The 21,518-nt window shown below is 38.9% G+C and overlaps 1 protein-coding gene across 2 annotated transcripts in view; it reads left to right on the top strand.

Annotated features, from left to right (window-relative positions):
- Nucleotides 1–3,412: 3,412 nt before the first annotated feature.
- The window catches only part of LRRC2 (leucine rich repeat containing 2), a 69,021-nt gene continuing 50,915 nt past the window's right edge, over nucleotides 3,413–21,518 (top strand). Inside the window, exons 1-2 of one of the 2 annotated variants that reach the window (XM_054186558.1) lie at nucleotides 3,413–3,539; nucleotides 12,825–12,970. In XM_054186558.1, coding sequence (XP_054042533.1) covers nucleotides 12,846–12,970 — 125 coding nt within the window. In that variant the 5' untranslated portion in view covers nucleotides 3,413–3,539; nucleotides 12,825–12,845. Of the gene's footprint in view, nucleotides 3,540–11,651; nucleotides 11,826–12,824; nucleotides 12,971–21,518 lie in introns of those variants that run through there. The other variant, XM_054186557.1, reaches the window with a different exon arrangement.

Genomic DNA, 21,518 nt, shown 5'->3' with positions numbered 1-21,518 from the left:
AAAAGCTGTTAATTGTCATATGTTTCCTTCTAGTAGGGATTTTGATGACAGCTATGCTAGAAGCACTTCTGTTGTCAGTCTTTTTTGTCTGAAGTGTTAGTGTGAAGGTGCCTTATCTACAGTAAAAGCTTTTCCCACTTCTACCCATGCTGGGTTTTGGCTGGAGCCTGTGTTACCCAGACACTCACCTGAATGTCCAAAGTCTTCTACCGACCTTAATTTAATTGCATATTATTATCCATAGTAGAACAAACAAGGAAGAGATACCAAAAAAATAAGCATATCTATTGCAATTGATTTGCTGTAGCAGTCATTTATAATTTACATGGTAAATTGTGTTGTTAGTATTTTCATTGCCTTTACTTTGTGAGTTTTCTATAAAGTGGCACACCAGAAGAGATTGTTTAATTAGAAGGACTGTGCTGCAGTTAGAGCAGAAGTGGAAAAAAGAAACATCCCTTAGTTTGTTTGTTAATAGTCAGCTCTCAGTTACCCCAGCTGGATTATCTGAGTTGTGGATTTATCAGTGTCATGATTAGAGGATCTGCTATCTTAGGACAGTAGCAGGGTTAGACAAGTACAGTGATTCATGAGCAAGGCTGTATTGCTTTCAGGGTGAGCTCATCACTGGAAGCATATAGCTGCTGTCTCATGGAGCAGCTGGCTTCACACTGCGACAGCTTGGACATTTTTGCATGTTGTTCCCAAGACTGGGATGCCAGGGATTTCAGTGCAGGCTCCCTGTCCATTTGGCAATAGCTCCAGTTTGGTGAGGCTGCTCCAGCAGTCAAAATGGACCTGCTTCTTTATGAAATGGCTGCTTTGGTACTGCTTCCCAGGCAGTGCTTCTCATCCAGGAAGATAATTCAGTAGACTGCAGTGTCACAGGAGTATGTAGACCCTAGTTGGTCTACTGGATCAGCTGGATGAGGAACACTCCCCAGGAGTGCACTGTGGCAGGTGTGCAGTACTGTGTTTGAGACTCTGCTGAGGACACTTTGGCTCTGGCAGACTAACACTGCCTCTGTCAAACAATCATGCCTTAAATTGGTTCCAAGCCTGCCAATCCAATTTGGTTGGATGCAGACAAGCCTTCTGTCTGTTCACTGGTCTGTGCTGTCTACTTTGTTTGTGGTGTTATCCATATTATCCAAGCTTTTCCTACTATTTGTTGATGTAGCAGCTCCCCCTTTAGCTCCGAGAGTGGGCTGTAGTTTGACTGGATTTGTGCAACCTTAGGTGCAAGATACTCTTTGAATGAACCTGGTTTTGGAGACACATTTAGGTATTGACTTAACTTACAATTTTCCTTAATCACTTTATGTAAAGTACACTGACATCCACCACTGAACAATAGTATATATTCTGTCTGTCTCCCTCCCCATCTCTTCAGTCACTTTTTATACCTCCTCTAAATCTCTGACATGCTTCCTCAGTTGTTCTTCATTTGTGTCTTCTCCCTCATAGGAAAGCCTTAAGCCTTTTTTTTTTTTTTTTAATTGGGTGATATCTGTTTCACCAGCTGATCTTTTTTTCTCATTCCCTTCACAGTACACATCCCCAGTCTCTCCTTCTTATGGATAGGGGATGGTTGTAATTTGAAGACTGGCTGATCTATGACTCTTTATCTAGGGCCAGGGAAGTAACTGCAAGGTCAGCTGTCTTTTGTGGAGACACATCTCAGAATTTCAACATTTAAAGAGCACAAGACCTCTTACCTTCCTCAGCCAAAATCAACACCAGTACAGCAACTGATGGACCCTGAAAAAATCAGATATGGAAGATCACATATCTCTTAATATAATTGCTAATTAGGAATTATTTCATGTTATTGTGTTCTGAACAAAAATATAGGAACATGTTTTTCTAGGCAGTGTACAAGAAAGCAAAAATATGGAGTGTGCTTTGGATCACACAAAGGATGCACTTTCTCTGCTCCAAAGTATTGTTTCCCTCATCGATTTCTTCATCAGCTCCTGCAGCTGAAGGCTGATATGCATCCCTACTACAGGAAACCCAGATGACTATTTGGTAAAAATGTGCATGTTGGTGGCAGGTGTATCAGGTGACAAAAATATCTTAAGCAACTCAGATGTGGTAGAGGTGATCAATACACTATTTATCACCAACGGTTGTGATAAATTAGATGACCAAACAGTAAGGACTTGTGATGCGCATCCTTCAGGTGTGTCACCATACCTTGAAGCACACTGCACGGAAAAAGATCAAAGTGAAAGTTGATATTATCTCCTGCAGGCTTGAAGACAAAATCGAATGTTTAAATCCACAGCTCATGGTTTTCCATTATTTTCTCCTTCCATTGGTTCCAATGTGATGTGATTTCAGCAAGGGCACTGAAAATACAGCAGTGAAAAACTAGTATCTGAAGTTTCAGCAAAGCCCAGCTGCTGTAGTTAATTCTTATTATTACCGGCAGTGATGAATAATAAACAGAGACTGCTGAAAAATACCAATTTTTTTTATATATATAAAAAAATATAATTAATTGAAAAGCTGAATTTAAAAGGAAATTAAATCAAAAGCAGTTTTTGGAAATGAATCTGATGAAAAACTTTGTTTTTTTAAAATATCAGACCCCAAATTTTGTCCTAAAAGTGCTTTCTTTATTTCTCTTGTTCGGTGTAAATCAGTTATTTTTTGACAAAGAAAGATTTTCCAACCAGGAATGAATGTGCTTATTTCATCAAAGGTACAATCAGAAAACATCATCCATTCATGTTGAACTGTCAGGGGCCTGACGTTCCTCCCTATCTCTGCCTGCATCCTCCTTCTGCCCCCCCAGCCCCGACCCCAGGGAGTTCCCTGTCTGCCTACAGCCCAGGACCCCATGTCAGCCCCCCAGGACTACTGGCCACTGCCCCAGTGATGCCAATGCCACAATAGGGATGGTCTCCAGCTCCCTGTAGCCCCACCCTGCTGGGTCATGGGGCAACACTAATGGTGAGCAGGAATACTGCCATCAATACCAAGCAGTGAGCATTAAAAAAGTGAGCCACCATCAGGAGGTAAAAGCAGAATTTTCTGTAAATCAATCACTCATGGCAACTGCACTGAGAGTGAGCGTCTGTGTGCATGTGTGTCTATTTATCTCTCGCACTTGCACAGATGTGGGGTGGAAGAGATAGTCTGTACCAGAAGAATACAGACGTAAGTTCTGTTTTTTTTATTCTCCTTGCCCTTTCCCAGGAAAATACATAAGCATGAGCAACATTAGCTCTATCAGACTTTCTTTGGTGCAAATGAGATGCTGCCCTAGAACTGTTGTTTCTCGTCCCGTGTTGTGTCATGCAGTGTAGATACTTTATCCTGCCCGTGTCTCTGCTGTAAGACCACAGATCATGTTATCACTTTACAAATATAGCATATTAGTACATCTGGAAGGCTAGTCACGCTGTGGGGTTCAAACAGGTCTGGCTGGCCGTGAGCTATGCTGCTGCTATAAACAACCTCAGTGTCCCAAATTGAATAACTGCAGAGCACACTCAGGAGCTCTGGACACTCGTGTTCTTTAGAAGTAGGTAAGTGACAGTTTTGCTGATTATTGTGTTTCTTCAGATGTGTGGGGTCAAGGTGGGAAATGGCAGGGAAAGTGAAAAATCATTATCAGGTCTTCGTTGCTGCTACGGTGCTGTGGATTTTTAAATGCTAATATATATGGGAAAAATAGCTGAAACATGGAGTGTTAGTCTAAAGTGGTGTGTTTGCTGGATACCTTTATAGATAGTAAAATTCACCCCATATATAGTTCCTCTAAATAGATTTACACCTGTGACAAATCCGAACTTTATAATTTAGGAAAGCTTTCAAGACTCACTTCATGACTCAGTTGTAATAAACCCTTGCTATTACATCTCAAGGACATATGCTGGTGTGAGAATGATTTTCAATAAAAAATGGTTGGAGAGGTTGGTCATTTATCTTTGTTGTCTGTCAAAATTTAGAGTGGAATTTAAAAAGAGTTATACAACTTCAGTTTCTGAAGGCCACTTACAGCTAATCTAACTGGTATAGGAAATCTAGCCTGCTAAATCTTTTGTGGACAAAACCTATTATTTCAAGTCAAATATTGTCATTATTGTTGTTGTTGTTGCTACCATAAGTATTTATGTGCTATCACTGACATATTATTTTCTGTAAGCTAAAAGGTACTGACCAGCTCTCTCCCTCTCAATAGTAGTTAACTGAACACCATTTCAAGGATCAGTGATGGATGATAATGCCCATTAGCCAAAGAGGTAGATCCCACCAAACAGTTTTATCCACTTTGCTCTTCTCAGACACAAGGTGAAGGTGGAGAATTATTCCAAGGAGGATGTCCAGCTGTCCATGCCACTTGTGTTTCCTATCCACAGGCATGTGAAAGTTTTGTGGGAAAGGCTAAAGACACAGCTGTGGTGAGGGAAGAAAGCTGATAAAATACACCTCATAACTGTGTGGTGGGGTTTGGACCATTTGAGCTAAAATAACTAGGCTGTTGGAGCAGTTGAAAGCAGCATCTTCTCTTGCTTATCTAAATTGCCTGCTGTATCTTCTTAAATCACAGAATTTGACTGCTTGGGAAGTGGCTATGAGCATTTTAGTCACGATATGACTAAAATGATCTAGTATCTAACATGGGAAATAGGACTAAGAGCCTTGATGTCATAGGTCAGACATAGATTTTTGCTCTCCTTCTGCAGTAGAGGAAGACACAGATGATAGGATTGGATTCTTTGATCAATACATGGAAAATGGGCCCCTGGGAGCAAAAGGAAATGATCAAAATTTTGAGGGTTTTTGGTTTGTCTTAATTAGGACAGTGAGCCTAAAATAACATTTGTGATGCTGTCATCTCCATAGATAACTGCAGAGGCTAGAAGCTGTACATGAAAGGTAACAGTAGTGGCCTCACTTCCTGGGGACAGTCTAGGTCCGATCCATTAAGACAAATGACAATAAGCCAATGAAACATTGTGCAAAAAAACTGTGTGGCATAAAACAGTTCTGAGAAACCTTAGACTGTAATTTTATGCTTAATTAAAATCACCTAATTGTATATGAAAACCTCCATGTTTTGTTCAGTGTCAGTGAGTGCAATTTTATTTGCCATTGGTCTTTGTACGAGTAATTAAGTGGGGTCTCTCTAATCAATTCTTAGCACAACCTCTGCCTTTCCCAGGACTCTGTTAACTACTACCTAAAACAATTATTTTTATCTGCTGACTACAGCTATGTTTGTAGATTCAACCACTTTTAAAAATTTGTAATACACTTTTGAGCTTACTGTTTCTCCTTTGACAAGAAACAACCTTAAAATAGATGCCCCTTTCAAATACGTCAGCCCTCTCTTGATCTTATGAGAATTCAGCAACGCCTCGTGAAAAAAACCCAGTGGATTTATGTCACAGACATCAGTCCAGTGTTTCATTAGCTTCGTTGTCAGTGGAAGAATCACTTTGAATCTTTACTTAGCTCTCTGAAGTGCTAGGGGAATACATCTGTAATAAATCCCCTTGCATATGTAACATCTATCATGCTTGATGGCAAACATATTAGTGCTACAAGAGCTGAAGAAGTATAAGGAATATTGGAATTCAGCTGCTAATTAATCCATAATTAAAGACCTAATTAATGAATAACTCTGTTAAAAATTGTCTAAAAATCAAGATGTGAAGACTGCGGTGGTAAAGAGGAGCCTTGTTTGTGAGACTAGTTAATTTACATCTAGAATAGGAACTCATTATTGAAAACTGTCAGTAAAACATTGTGCTGCAGCACTGGACAAAGAGAAATACACACATAAAAATGTGTGTGAACCAAGCTCAGCCTTTGCATATCTATATTCACATATCTTTTAAATTTTATGATGTTCATAGTTATTTCTACCTGAAGTATAAGGAGTAGGTTAAGAAAAGACATATTTGCTGTCTTCGCCATGGTATGTAAACAATGCAAAAGTTATTTATATGTATGTGAAAGAGGCTAATGTCAGATTCTGTTGTAAATGCCTCTTTTATGAAATAGCTAAAGCAGAAAACTCAAAAAGAACTTGATTCGTTAGAGCATTCAGATTAAGCTCCATGATATGCAAATACACTAATTTCTGAAATTAACTTCGGTGAAAGCTGGACTAATTAATAGCTTGAAAGTGTCACTGTCTGTCTGTGTTTGTTTATGTAGGAGCCATCTGGCTGAGACTGCTCTTGAGAGAGCAGGAGGGAATATTTCAAACTTCCAAAACATCTGGGCTCTTGTCCAGGTGTCAGGACTGCTTTCTCCAGCCCTGGAGCAGCTTGTCCCTATCCGCTTCTATTTATTCCATGGTGCAGCTGCATTTTCTGGATCTCTGCAGACCCAGGCCTTCAGGGCCACACCGTCTGTGATCCACAGCATTGCACTGCCCACATGCTCCCCAGGACCCAGCCATCACGTGCATGCATACGTGGTCTGAAGCACAATCTAACTTTGATCCTGACCCAAAACTCTGACTGTCAAATATGCACATTCAGCAAGTCTAGACACAGATAAACCAGCCAAACTAGCAGGGACAGTAATTCTCTGCTGGTGTAGAACAACAAGAGATTGTTCGTGGCAGCAAGACTAGGTAGGAAAGAGCAGCTTCCCGTTTTGCAGTCCTCTCCCACTCCCCAAGTGTCACAGGGAAGCAATACCCCACTTACAAACTGTGCACAGTAGCGCAATAAAGTTGTATATTATGAACATTGTCACCATTTCTATTGCTCTTTCCCTCACAGCAGGTTTCTGTAATTTAATCTTCCCTTGATAACACAAAAAATGTGTTCAGTTGCTATCCAAATGTCAGGTTTCCTTTGAATTATTTAAAGACTCGTGAGATAAATGACTTGATCATTCTGAAACACAGTGTGAGCAAGCTTATTTCCTAAGAAATTATTTGAAGGATTGGTAGGAAATATGTTCATCCACATTTTCCCCTATGTAATCCTGCCAGTAATATTCATAAGATTGCAGCAGATCTCCCACAGTGATTATTGGAAAGAAAAAGGACCCGAGTGAACAAGGCTGTTAAACAAATTGAAGAAACCAAAACATTAATAATTTGGTAACTCATGTAAAGCAGCAATAGGAAGTATACACAGTGCTGTTATCGAAGGCAACCAGGCTCCATATGAACTCAGGAAAGCAGTAACAGAGACTAGTATTGACTGTATCTGTAGTATCAAAACTATGTTGGACATATTCCAGCCTCAAGAGAAGACACAGGTCTTGTTCTACAGAATGCACTGTGCATAGGCAAGTTGGCCAGCATTAACACTGACGCCAGCTATGTTCAGAGGAGGTTAGACTGTAGTATGATAACGCCAATATAATTTTGGTTTATGACTGGCTGTATTCAACCCACTCCAAACAAGACAGAGATAATGTTGGTAAATAGGGAGGAGACGTAGAGGGGTAGTACAGTTAGTCCTGGAAGGCCACACAGTCATCATATATTAAGAACACTTTTTCCCCTGTGCTCCGTTACCTTCTTTCCAAAGAAGACCTTGCCTTACCCTTAATTTTTTGTAGTATGCTCCTCAGTGCATCTATACATTGATATATCTCAGAAGCTGATAAGAGTGAAGAAAGGCTGAAAACTGTTCATTCAATGAAGCTGATGATTTGAAGAGTACTTCTCTGTGGAAGGCCTTCTGTCTGGAATTCAGTGTTACTTTTAGCTTATGTATCCTTAAACAGTTTGCTTCTCGAAGATCAGGCAGACTATGCCATCTTGTCATGCAAACACAGGTAATTGAGATGAACCTTCTTCAGCATTAAGCACCAGGAGCTTCCAAAAGGCAGACCCATTTTAAAACCCAGTTGCCTGAGAGTTCCTCCATATGCCAGGTTGGTTACACTTCCAGATGTGTTTCAAGTCATCATTTCCCCCCTTTTTTACTAAGCTCAAGGGAAAAAAAAAAAAAGAAAAAAGAAAAAGGAAAAAAAAAAAAGAGTGGGCATGAGGTCAGTGGCTGCTGTCAAAAATGACTGTGGGAACACCTGGCACTCCTGTGGCAGAGCTGTAAACAAAAGGTGGAGCTGAAGGGAGCAAGGGCATTTAAGGGGTAGCATAATAAATCATAGAATCATAGAACTGCCTAGGTTGGAAGGGACCTTTCAGATCATCTAGTCCAACCATCAACCTAACTTTGACAAAAAGCATCACTAAACCATATCTCTAAGCACTATATCTACCTGTCTTTTAAATATCTCCAGGGATGATGCCTCGACTGCTTCCCTGGGCAGCCTGTTCCAGTGCTTAATAACCCTTTCAGTGTAAAAATTTTTCCAAATATCCAGTCTAAACCTTCCCTGGCACAACTTGAGGCCATTTCCTCTTGTCCTATTGCCTGTTACTTGGGAGAAGAGACTCCTTTCTGGTAGTTGTAGAGAGCTCCCCTCTAAGGTCTCCCTAATAAGGTCTCCCCTCAGCCTCTTTTCTCTAGGCTAAACAATCCCAGCTCCCTCAGATGCTACTCATACAACTTATTCTCCAGACCCTTCAAAAACTTTGTTGCCCTTCTCTGGACAACATTATCATATAAATGATAAAATAAAAATAATCCATGCAGATGCTTTTACTAGCAATAACATGTTATATCATTTAAATGAAAACATATGATGAGTATCATCACTAAGATTTTGCTTTTTTGCCACCTAATCCTCCAAATGCTTGAATGTCAATATCCTTATACACATAAGGATTCTGTGTGGTTTTAATAGGCCTATTTATAAATAAAGTTAAATAAATACAATTTTTGCAAGACTGTAAAGGAACGGTGTTGTCTTCTTTTTAAGATGTGTAGCTGCTTATGTAGGGAAAATCTTGCAATCATTAAAAAAAGAAATGTATCCTGAATGACCGGCTTTGTTTCTGAGCTAACAATGAGAAAGATAAGAAATCAGACTGACTTCCCAGTATGTTGCCTTTTAAGGATATTGATTAAGGCCTTGTAGATTACTTCTTGGGAGGTGTAAATGGCTAGGGATAAGAATATTTGCTTCCATAGACACACAGAGAGAACTATTTTCTCCACAAGTGATTCTCTTGTAAATGACACCTTTGCCTTCTCTTTATGCTCCTGAATCCCTTTTCACCTGGAAGGCACTGTGTTTTCATTATCATACATTACTGAAGAACCTTGCTTTTGTGATCTGTCTCACTAGTAATTTGTAAGACTGAATGAATGTTATAACCATGCATCATCTAAGAAAGGTGTGCTGATGATCTACAGCATAATTTAGATGCAGATGTCACCCAAGGAAGGTGGCATAAAGCTGGAAACTCAGTGTAGTTATGAAGTAGGGCCTTGCAGATGCACATGATGGTTGCTTTTGTGGTCAGGACTTGTCCTTAATGAAAGCAAGGTGGCCTGTTTCTTGTTTGAGAAGTAACTTGAGTATGTTCTTTTGTTTTTCACTTACTGCCATACTCGTGGGTTGGGTACCCTCACAAATGTCACCAAAGCTTGTCCTTAATGAACATCTGTAAGTATGGGGTGTGAAAGGAGCAATGCTGAATTACAAAAGGATGGGGAAATTGCAAAGGAAAGGGGGCTGCATTATGTGTAGATTTGGATGAATAACCATGTGACTGCTTTGAGCAGGGCAGTTGGACCAGGTGACTTCCAGAGGCCCTTTCAACCTCACCCGGTTCTTCAATTTCTGACAATGGGTGAAATGCTAATGGTGATTGTCTGTGAAGAGTCTATGTGTGGGAGGCAACACAAGTGTCGAATGCCAGCTGAAAAGAAGTCATTAGAAAGTAGTCTATAATGAGGCATTTCTCTACCCAAATGTGACTCCCCACCTGTGACTAACAGATGATAGCTTTGGGTTTTCATGTGGAGGCCCTGATGATTGGAAGAAAGCAACTGCTGTATGTAAACTTGAACAGGTACAGCACTATGCATTTCTAGAAATGGAAATTATTATTGCTTCTTCTGTTGCAAATTCTTGCCATACATGAGTAAGCACCTGGAAGAACTTACTCTTAGGATCAGATTAGTCTAGTTTCTGCCACCTTGCTAGTCTCTCTTTTCTGGGCAACGTATCAACATCAGGAAAATGGTGGCATTTGAACTTTGGGAAATACACATTCTGCCATCACGCTTGATACTTCATGTCTGTTTTTTGGACTCGGATATGGGGTGAAGCAACAGCCCTGTGGAAGTTATTGGGGAACCTTGTTGGAGTTGTAGATAGCAACAAAGTTTCATGTTTGTCCTGATGAAGATTTCTAAAGCTGTAGCCACTCTGTGTTCTCATCAGATTTGCGGTTTTGCTCCTTCTGAAGAGATTAGTCCTGAGGAGTATGATGGGCACCTCTCACCTCCCATCCACGTTCCTCCTCTGCTTGGTTTTACCGTTGAAGAAAAACCCCAATGCATTGCAACCTAAATGAATATGTGGATAAAAGCTGCACAAACTTTTCCAACCTAATAAATCAGTGTCTCAATAAAGAACAGATGACTTAACCTGGGAGACAGGAAGGTGGGGAACAAATCAAGGAAATAGAGTATTTTCACAGTTTATTCAGACTTTGTGTTGATTAAGGCCATCTAGTTCCAACAGAGGTCAAGTGTCCAGCTGCCACTTCACCGTATCTCATCAATTCAGCTCCTGCAAAAGCCCTTCTACCAAAACACACTGCTATGAATTGGTCTATTAAAATGAATTAGATCCTGCAGAGTGACTCCTTGTCTGCAGCTACTGTGAGGGGGAAGTCCTTGTAACTGGATTTCATTTTATTTTATGCAGTAAAGAGTTTCTTGTAAATTATTAGTGAATATGCTTTAGAAGGGTACAGCTGATTATAGATAAACCTTTCCACTGAGAATAAGGTCACCATTCTCATTACATTGCTATTAATGGGGTTTTGACTCAGCTGTTGTCAGCAATTGGTTCCAGATAGGTTGGGAACTGTTTTTGACTGATTTTTAGTGCCCATAAAGATAAACCAGCAATGGGAGCAACTTTATGAACAGCAAAGACAGCAGTTTATATAAACATCCTAAGATACAGGAGACTATGTCATAGAAAAATATTGGCCTCTGGCTGGAGATGTTGACAGGTAGGAACCTTTCCTCTTGGTGTACCTATGCATAATCCTTTTTAGTCTATGCTGCGCATTTTCCAGAGGACATGAAGGTGTTTTGCTGGCTCAGAAGAAATTATTCCTTTATGCGTTACATATTACAGAAGTATCTATAGGTGAAAGGGGATGAAAGAGAAAGGGACAGTTACGAAGTTACGCGTGGAAAAATGCAGAGAGGAGAATAATTTCCCCTTCCTCCTCAGTATTATAACAGAAGGACAGATAATAAATAGCCCAGTTGAAGGACGTAGAGCGTAGAGCTTGGAAAAAACGATCACAATAAGGTCTGAGGAAAAAGTAATAGATACAAGCTTGAAAACACCCAGAAAAGGAAGAAGCAGATTGTTTTTAAATGATCGATAGACAGTTCAGTGAGGTTTTCTTTTTAAGCTTATGAATCGTATAATAAATGTGGTATTTAATGAAACCTCAAGCAAAATCTAAATAACCAATTTTCCTTTTCTCTTTTTTTTTATCTTGGTAGAAGCAATTATTTTTAAAAGGCTTCAAACTTCTATTTTATAAGACTTGTTTGCAGTGGTTCGGCAAACCATTTTACAAAGAAGTAAGCATGACAGAAGTCCTCTGTAGACAATCTATCTGCATTTCATGAAAAACTGTGTTTTGATGATTGCACCCTCACAAGTGACTCCAAGCAAGAGAGTACTATGTTATCAAGATTTGTATCTGTACTTGTGTCAGTGATTTAGTAAGTTGTTTGTTTCCTTTGTTGGTACTCAACCGTTGCTACAGTTTAGTAAAGAACACCATGGTGCCAGTCATGCTGCGTTTCATAAAATGTAAATCCGAGGTCTTCATCTCTTGTTATTAAAGATACTACAGTGTAGTCTTTGCCTCAAGTAAAAAGAAGGTAGTATTCATACTGGGTCAAGCTCAAGCATAATTGCTGCTGAAGGGAAAGAGAGCTTTGTCAGGGACCTCAGTAGGGGCAAGGTTCCTGCAAGAAGGTTCTGTGGTTTTAACTGAATATGGAAAACTTGGCAAGTTAGGGTCCAGTTCAGCTCAGTTCTTAACTGCACATTACCAAACCTTCAATTGTTGGAAGGTAATTCTACATATTAATAAATGGGGACCATGTGTTCAAAACCCTTCACCTTATCTCTGACTTAGGTCAGTTTTCATTGTATCTTACAGTGCTGGTCTTTCAATGCCTTTCACAGATAAGCACCTACTTATGCGAACACTGGAAATTCTTATATGCCACTGGAACAGGATAGCTTGGGTGCATAAAAATCAGTACATGACAACACAAGATGAAGGGCTTTTGCATGATTTACAATGAAAAAGTTCTTTGTGACCTCTCATTTTAATATTAGTTACATAACGTGTCAAAATAATTGTTAAAAATACAAAGTCTTTAAAGTTCTTTCCATCAGTGTTACTTAATCAAATTAGTATTCCTTTGCAACTATGTCTTTATCTTGGAAAGGGAAATGTGCAAGGAATACAAAAAATTCAACATTTAGCTGTTGCCATAGATTTTATGTAGAAGTCAATTGTATGCCACATTGATTTCTGCCAGCACAAAACCCTAGACAAATTAGGTAAGATGGAAAACATACTATGTTAATATTTCTTACAACTTCAGCTTTTTTTCCTAGATAATTTTAATGAAACACGATCATTTAGTTCCTCATTTTTCTCATTGTTTCTTTCCTGAAGTGTTCATGATGGCTTGTTCTTGCAGGAGAATCTTAATGTTGACAGTATGGGGCATCAGGTGATAATATTTGACTTTTCTCTCATAAGAGGACTGTGGGAAACTCGAGTTAAGAAGAACAAAGAACGTCAGAGGAAAGAGAAAGAAAGATTAGAAAAAAGCTCATTGGAGAAGTAAGTCAGCTTTTTTTCTGTTCATTTTATATGAATCCTTTATTATTATTCATTAACATTGCCATATACTAAGCATTATCATGTGATTCAAATTTTATTTTTTTTGCATTTGATTTCAATGATTTCTCACCTCCTTTCCTGTAAAGTTTTAAGATGATTGTAAAAGAAATGCAGCACAAACTGTGCTTGTATTTCACTAGTCCGTGCTCTTTCCTATGTAGATTGTGATTTACTAATGGTGTATTTGATTGTCTACTGTGTAGATTTAATTTTAAAAGAAAAATAACATATTTTCTACCTTTTTATTGCTTATATGCTATATAAAAATATGGCTTTTTGTTGTGGAATTCATGAAAACATACTCATAAAATTCAGTACTAAGAAATACTTTAAGTCCTTTGTTGAGTAGACAGGAGAAACAAAAGAAATTAAATAAATGGACACATACAATGGCTTCTGGATAGGACAGAGAAGATAGAATGAACGAATTACCGTGGAATTTTTTTCTTGTTCAATACTAAAGAGAGCCTTGATTATAATACTTACACCCACTAATCATATTATTATTTTTATTATATTTAATTTCTGGTTTCTTTAAGCAATATTTTGGTTTCTTTATGTTCATTCCCATTAGAAACAGTGAAATATTATACTGTGCTGGAAATGTTGGAAACATATGACTTGTCATTTTTCCCCTCTGAGAAGAGAACAAAGCAATAAAAATAACTTTCTGCTTTAAAATATAATGCATGGAGTTAAACAGTGCCCTTGTTAAAGACTATCATTGCATTAAACCTTCTTTGGCCATCTCAGGAGACACCCACTCACAGATTCTCACTGCCACTACAGCTACACTGACAACAGAGCCGCTGGGCTAAGAGGAGATCAGGGTAATACAAAGTCTGACTGCCTTTACTGTGAGATTTTTTTTTTCAAAACATCCATAGTGGCAGTCTTGGTTCTCCCGTCTCTACTCAAAGCCTGCATTAAAAACCATAAAAGTAACAAAAAAACCCCAACCAAACAAAAAAAAAACCCAAAAAATGAAGCTTGTCCTTCAGACTAAATTTTCTAGCAAGGATAAGATTTTTTTTTTGGTGTGAGCTGAGGGGTAGAAAAATTTTGCTGTTGTGAGTGTTACCTTATGCTGGAAAACAGAAGTGAAAGGTGTTGGTATAAAACTCGATTAAACCTTATTTCTGTCCTAGATACTTTCTGCTTTTCTAATGCAGATAAAGCAGACAACTCTCTACTTTGCTGTCTGTGTCAGCTAGTAGCTCTTGGGGTATCACTGCATCATTCTTCATAAAAAAAATATTATGACTAGGAATAGACATCTGTAGCTGCTAATGGCACATGCAGTCATCTTCAGAACTGACAAAAGATCACTCCCAATGTCCTGAGACCTAAATCTCAACATCCCCCTAACACATTTTGTTTGTTTTTTAGTTTTCTGTGGTGCAGAGGATAACTTCTGAGTTTGCTAGTACAAATGCAAACCAGAACTTTTTTTGGCATGGGGAACTTTGGTATGGAAGAGGGAAAGAGGCTAACCTTACATGCTCTGGTGTAGCTAATTTCATCTCCCATGTTTTTGTCAGTTGCATATGTTAAGCCTCATTTCTTACTGTGACTTTTATTTTCCGTAAGAACTATACATTCTCCCTGCTGTTTCTGCCTGTAGTTAGTTATCTGTAACCACCTCTCTAGCTGAAAGAGTGGAGCTTGACTGCCTGTTCTGCTGTTTTCCACTAATGAGGTCCAAAGTCATTCTGTTATCTTCCTGCACCAACTGGAGCTGGGGAATTTGGAATCTGATGCAGAAAAGTAGAAGGTTCCAAATGCACTTTCAGCATTCACAAAGGATTTTTGTTTTCTTCCTTTGGCTTGCAATTTGCATATGGTACTTTGTCTTGTTGCATGCCTTCATGCAATCAGATTGCTTTCCAGTTAGTCCTACTTTTTTTAGAGGTCCTGGAAAAAAGGAGGAAATACATCAGCTTTGTTTCCTGAACATGACTGACCAGTATTTCACCTACTGAAATGAATGTCAAAGTTCATGTTCATTCTTATGATGCAGGCCTCATAGAATTGGATAAAGCTGATATAGAATAATGGTCAAAGTCATAAAAATATTGGTAACGAAATGCAAAATTCAGTTAAAGAAAAATCCTCTCTGTTTTATGAGGTGTGCAGTGACCACTGGCCTTTAGGTCCTAAAGGTCAGATCTCAAGTTATTTCTTAGATGCTTTTCAGTGCTTCCAAAGGTTGGGCCAAAAATAGGATGAGATTTTCCTTGTTGTTAGCTTGAAAGTATAGATAAAATTGTACTTATAATTAAATGCTTGATAGAAATAATGTTTCCCTGTAAAAATAAATTTCAGTATTTTAGGGAGTTCTGCGTGTGATGAAATTCTGGTATTCTGCTTAGAGATTAAAATTTTACCACTGTCAGGTAGGCCTACTGAAATCAATGACAGTATTTACTGTCAAGTCACAGTAAGAAACCATTTTGGAAAGGATTGTGACCCATAATTATAACTACAAAAAGACATTCAAAGAAGGCAGTTTCCTGAATTAAGGACTGCATTCTAGCATTTAAGATTCTAGACATTTACTTTTGCCAGCAGCCCGAGTGAATTCCCAAGTAGGGCTGAAATTAATAGAGTTTCTCTGCAAATATACTTGTGTAACACATGCCTTTGAAATCTTGCCTGCTGAGGTTGCGTAGCTTTTTTTTATTTAAACAAAATCCATTTTTTCTCAAAGTGGTTAAAATTCACTAATGCCCTTGAGATTGTGCAGATCTTATCAGCGGTGTTGCTATGTAAAATGACCTGATAATACATAGTGAAATAAAGTATGTATTATTTGAGGAAAAACTCCCAATTAACCTCTCGGGAACTTTGCTTGCCTTGGGGCAAGGTAATTTCGTATATGCAGGGTCAGTAAGCGGTTATATGTAAGATATTTCTCTTTTTTGACTGAAGGTTTTCTAAGAGGAAAACCTCACAAATAGACGCAAAGCTTGAACTGTGTTTGCATTAATTGTGAGGTCTTGTAAAGATTTTGGGAATTTACAGGTCTAGAACAGATGTTTAAGCAGGTGGCCAGTGAAATCTGTTTCTGGAGAAGAGTCTATTGAGAATATTGTGAGAGGCTCATATCTGGCTTTCTGAGATACTGGCATCAGATCACTTTGTGTGGAATTAATTCAGTCCTCTGTTTCCTTTTTGATTTTTGTGGGACTGTGGAAGTACACCAGTTTACGGAACCCCTATTTCTGGGTGGCACATATAAACCAGCAACTGAGTATAAAAGAAAAAGAGACAGTACAGAGTTGTGCAGGAGTAATTTCATTTTACTCCATGTCCTTAATCCCATCAGACAAGCCCGTTCTGAATCTCACATATGAGATATGAAACAAGAACTGTTACAAAAAATGTGCATTGTTCTGTGGTTATCTACATCTTTATGGAAGTCTGTATTATGGAAAGAAGTTTGTGTTTATAGCACATTTTTATATTTCATCTTCTAGATTCTGATAGTGCTGAGCAATTTTATGTTGTACCCTGAAATCCTGAATGCTGTCAGACTAACTTAATGTGGTATGATGAGTTCCTTCATTATTTTTCGCTTTCTACTTGTCATTTTTTTTGGAAAGGGAAAGAGAGTGAGCATTTACAGTTAGGGTTTTTTTTTGAGGATTGCAACATGTTTGTCTTCTGTCTAAAATGCAGGTAAGGTAAAAATTGAAGGCTGACAAATTAAGCAGTCAAGTGAGGAAATGCCAGAGCTGTTTGCCCAGATTAACTATCTAAATCTTTGCTGTGAAATGGTACAGCATCCCCTCTCCGGCAAACAAACATGCAGCAAAGATAACACTTTGCTCAGCCACCCCTTCCAGTGCCTCTCTTCTCCAAAAATTTCCTCTCAAGATCTGGCTAGCTAAATGTGCATATATTACTTTTCTGGGCTATGCACTTCTTTAATATTAAAAGAAAACTTTCACTCTACAGTCAGACAGTGACTTTTTTCCCTGAGAGGTTGTGTGTCTGTTTAATTGAATGGATTTGTCTCTATCTCTCTGCCAAACCTCAGTGTTATAACTCTGTTTGTACCTGAACCAAGATTTTATTTGTGATGCTTATCTTTATTCTCCCACTCATTCCCCAGTGCAGAAATTTTTCTAAGCAAGACTGAAACTCAGGCTGGGAGTCCTGAGCCCCAAACACAAATTATAAGCAATAAATTGGGAGTAGATCTGCAGCACTAATAACGACTTAAGTTATTTGCTTTTGTTCCTAGGCACTTGTGCATACAGACCTTGCATCTAAGATAATGCACGCAAAGGGGTTTGAAGGAGAAAAGCTGCTGTTCAGCCACAATCCTTTACAATGCATGGAAGACCCTGGCAGAGGGATTGAAATTAAATTAATCCAATTGAATTTGAAGCAAATGTTACTTGACCATCAGGAATATTAGTCTGGGCTGAACTCCAGTTTAACCGTACGGCTCTCATAAAAATTCCATAGGATTATTTAATGATCCTGTGTGGCTAGTGATTCTGATTTAGACATCACTCAGGAGTACTAAACCGGTGTCACCATGTAGTGTCTTGGCTATTTCTTCCATCCTGATTTAAAGGAAACAGTGCCATCTAATGAAACTTCCTTTCTTTACCTAAGAAGCATAGCTTTTCCTCAAGACCTCCTGATCAGACATTGAGCAGTGGATAGCTGCAGAAGGAAGAACCACTCAAAGAAACCCAGCTACACCTCCTTTACTGGAACGGCTCTGAAACCTTTACTAATGCAAACTTGTTTTCCAAGCTGGTCGCTCCTTTGAAGGGTCCAATCACTGAATATATTCTACAGTAATTCTTTGTGTCAAGTTAATTAGATTTGTGATTTTGCTGGAGAATCTAAAATGCCAAGCAAGGAATACCCATATCCTCAAAAGGAAATATTTATAATAAAAAATTTTAATTATATGTTGTCAAATATATCTCTGTCTCTGCTGCAGATATACTCCAATGACAAAGTAATGTTTGGGGAATGATTACCTGAATGATTACATTTATTTGTGTGGATTTTTTTCTTTCTGTTTGCCACACTGGTTTAGATACCTTTCCTATCTTTGCTGAAGATTCATGCAATAACCCCCAGATACAATGAATGTGGTGGTAATTCTATTTTATTTGAGGATTTTTGCCAAAGGAAGACTTAAAATGGTCTTTATTTTCATAAAGATCCTTTAGGGGTACCATCATCTCATTTTTTTTGCCAATGACAGAGCTGAGTGACAGCCATGTAGCTGAATAGATCTCTTTGGTTTGATCCCAAATCTAACCTGCAAATTACAGCTTTGTAATCTTTGCTTAATGATACGCACCAGCTTGATGTAAGTCACACCTCCAGGCCAGGAAGGCTCATATTGATTCATTTGGTGAATGTATACTCCAAGGGTAAAAGCGGGGGTTGTAAATTGTTAGACCCTTTGCCCTTGGGATATATCATGTTTTCATTCTGAGATGTACGGTACAAAATTATGCATGTTTGTTGCTCCATTATTAATTCACTTTCCATCTGTTCAATATGTGCTTGCACATAGCATTTAGCCTGATGATCATAAGCGGGCATTCTTTACAAGCTTAATGAGCATGTTGCCATCATTTAACGTATGAGTAAAGAAGAAATTTTACACAGGATTTCCACACCACTGTGTGATATCCACGTTGAATTCCTTATCAGGTTTAATTTTTAATGCCCATCTTTCTTCTGAGGTCAACATTTCACTGACTGATTTGATTAACAGCAGTTTTTGTTGTTTGCATTTTGTTTTATTTGTAATGACCTCCTGAGAGTTGTGTTTTGTGCATGTTATCAGCAAAGTGTGAGAGGATAGTTTATTGTTTCATCTTCAATGTAGCTCCCTTCTTACCGTTTTCTATATTCCTTGTGAGAGAGTACAATTTTAGATCCGAGCCCTCTGTCCTTGTGTTCCTGGGGTGACAGAGCCAGCACTGAGGTGTGGCAGAGCGGCTCAGTGCTTTACTTTTTATCCAGAGTTAGACGTTTTGACCTCTTCTTTCTGTTTTTTAAGTTTCTAACGTTCTTAGAATTTATATTGCAAGGAACAGGTCAGCCATTTTTTGTGCTTAAGTGAAGAGCAATGATGCAAAAAAAGCATCTTGGGGGCAAGATTTTTCAGTGCATTAAATTATGCTCTGAGAAGTTTATGACTTTGCTAGAAAATGAAGGAATTGCATGGAAATGAGAGGGCAGTAATGCAGAGTTAAGCTTCACGGAGGGAGAGAAAAGCTGTATGTGGAACACTGGAGGAGGATGTGAGAAACAGCAGTACAGCCGTAGTAAGTAAAGCTAGGATTATTTAGAATATTTTAGAAAAAAAGGAATGCCAGGGTTTTGGTCCTTTTCAGTTGCTGCCTTTTGTTGTTCTCTTCCTTGGGGATTCAATTCAGTTTTCCGCCCCCGCCCCGCCCACTTTACCTCCCACCTGCAGTAGACCAGAGCTTTTATAGCTAATTAGCTATGCTCACTGGTTGATGAGTTTTGGAAAAAGGATGAGTAGGTGTTTTGGGCCTGTTTATTTTTCTTATAGTATATGAAAGTCTTATTTTCTAGCTTTTCCTAGGGATCTCTTGCCGTTGTGTTGTCTGCCTTCTGTTGTGCTGGTGATCTTCTTGGTTTAAATGACAGAATAATTTGGCAAGATCAACACTAAAAATTGAATTGGCTCATGTGTCAAAGCATATGTGAAAGAGGTGTTTCATGTCTGCTGGTATGGAAAATTGTGTTATCTGAGTGCTTCCAGCCTGCAGCTGGAGAGGATACCCTTTGGTAGGGCTAGCGATGAGGTACTCGGGTGCCTCTCCCTCTCTAACCAGAAGTATCAGATGCAGAATGTTGAAAGGGCTAAGGAGCTGTGTCTGCTCTGACCTGTTTTCTTGTCCTTGTTATATCAAGTAGCTTCAGAAAAGATTTTGAGATGATGTGGGGTGGTGGTGCACTCTTCCTTGACTGTACCAGCAGGTTCAGTACTCCTCTAGGGACTCCCTGAGCTGAGTGTGTTGCTGGATGTGTTTTCTGTCTGTCCAGTCTTTTTCTTCCTAACTCATTTACATATCACAGCTTGCTGTGGTATAAAGCAGTTCACAATTAGCTACTGAGAGAAACTATGAGATTTACTTCAAATATATATTTTTTTAGTCTCAGTCCTCCTCTATTGACATTTTAAATATCAGAAAGTCCTCCAGATGTCTACTTGTAAAGAGCATGCTGATCTCGCTAATGAAAACTGAAGCCAAGGATAAGTAACTTTCCTGGAGCTCTCAATAACTTCTTTAACTCTTTCTTCACTGCTCCTTTCATACCTTGATAAGTTACTGCTCCCACTGTTCCTCTCAGAGGATTTCTGCTTCTGATATGCTAGAAATCCTTTTCCTACTAATTTGTATACCTACAGTAAGTGATTTCACTTTCTTTTTTGTGTTTTTACATTTAATTTATCAGAGCTTATACTGCCTTCACATTTCCAAATCTCATTTTATCTTTTTCTCCCCCATTTTTGGAAATAAGGGAAGAAAGAGATCCTTACAGTGGCTTCATTAGAATGTACGTACTCTGAGGTTGTGCTATCTTCATGCAGTCTGCCAACACTTTACCCAGTGAGCTGTACTTTTAACCAACTTCACTGTTATATGGAGCTCATCTTCTGAAATATTTGTAGATGTTCTTCCTTATTTTGTCTTTACAAAGACGCTGCATGGGAATACAACATTGTGGCCATTATTACAGAAAGAGCTTTCTGTAATTCTCTGATGACCCATGTATAATGTGCTGCTCCTTGAAACTAAATCAGGGCCTCTTGTGGTCTCTCAGGCTAGTTACTCTGATAAAGTCATACATAGTTTCCAACCGTGTATATTGTCTGCAGTGTGTCAATGTGCTGCATGTATGCCGATAGCTCAAGTCTCCTGCTGTTGCTGTGCTCTCTGCTTTTAAGTCTCTAGCACTCTCTAAGGTTTCAGTAAGTGCCATTGAGGAGCGATTGAAGGAGCTGGGACTGTTTAGTTTGAGGAAGAGGAGGCTGAGGGGAGACCTCATCACTCTCTACAACTACTTGAAAGGACATTGCAGAGGTTGGTGCTGGTCTCTTCTCACAGGTAATTAGCAATTGAACAAGAGGGAATGGGTTCAAGCTGCAGCAGGGTAGGTTTAGGCTGGACATTAGGAAAAAATTCTTCACAGAAAGAGTGGTCAGACACTGGAATAGGCTGCCCAGGGAGGTGGTGGAGTCACCATCCCTGAGTGTGTTTAAGACTTGTTTAGATGTGGTGTTAAGGGATATGGTGTAGGGGAGAACTTTGTAGAGTGGAGATCATGGTTGGACTCGATGATCCCAGGGTCTTTTCCAACCTAAATGATTCTATGATTCTATAATTTGTGCTGGGCAGTTTAGAGCTGTCTCAGTAATACCTTTCCTACTTAGGCATGCAGTTTTGATGCCTTATGATTTATTTTT

This window comes from Rissa tridactyla, chromosome Z, assembly GCF_028500815.1.
Source record: "Rissa tridactyla isolate bRisTri1 chromosome Z, bRisTri1.patW.cur.20221130, whole genome shotgun sequence".
Classification (NCBI taxonomy): Eukaryota; Metazoa; Chordata; class Aves; order Charadriiformes; family Laridae; genus Rissa; species Rissa tridactyla.
Note: the sequence above shows the minus strand (reverse complement) of the source record. Positions and strands in the feature narration are given on the sequence as shown.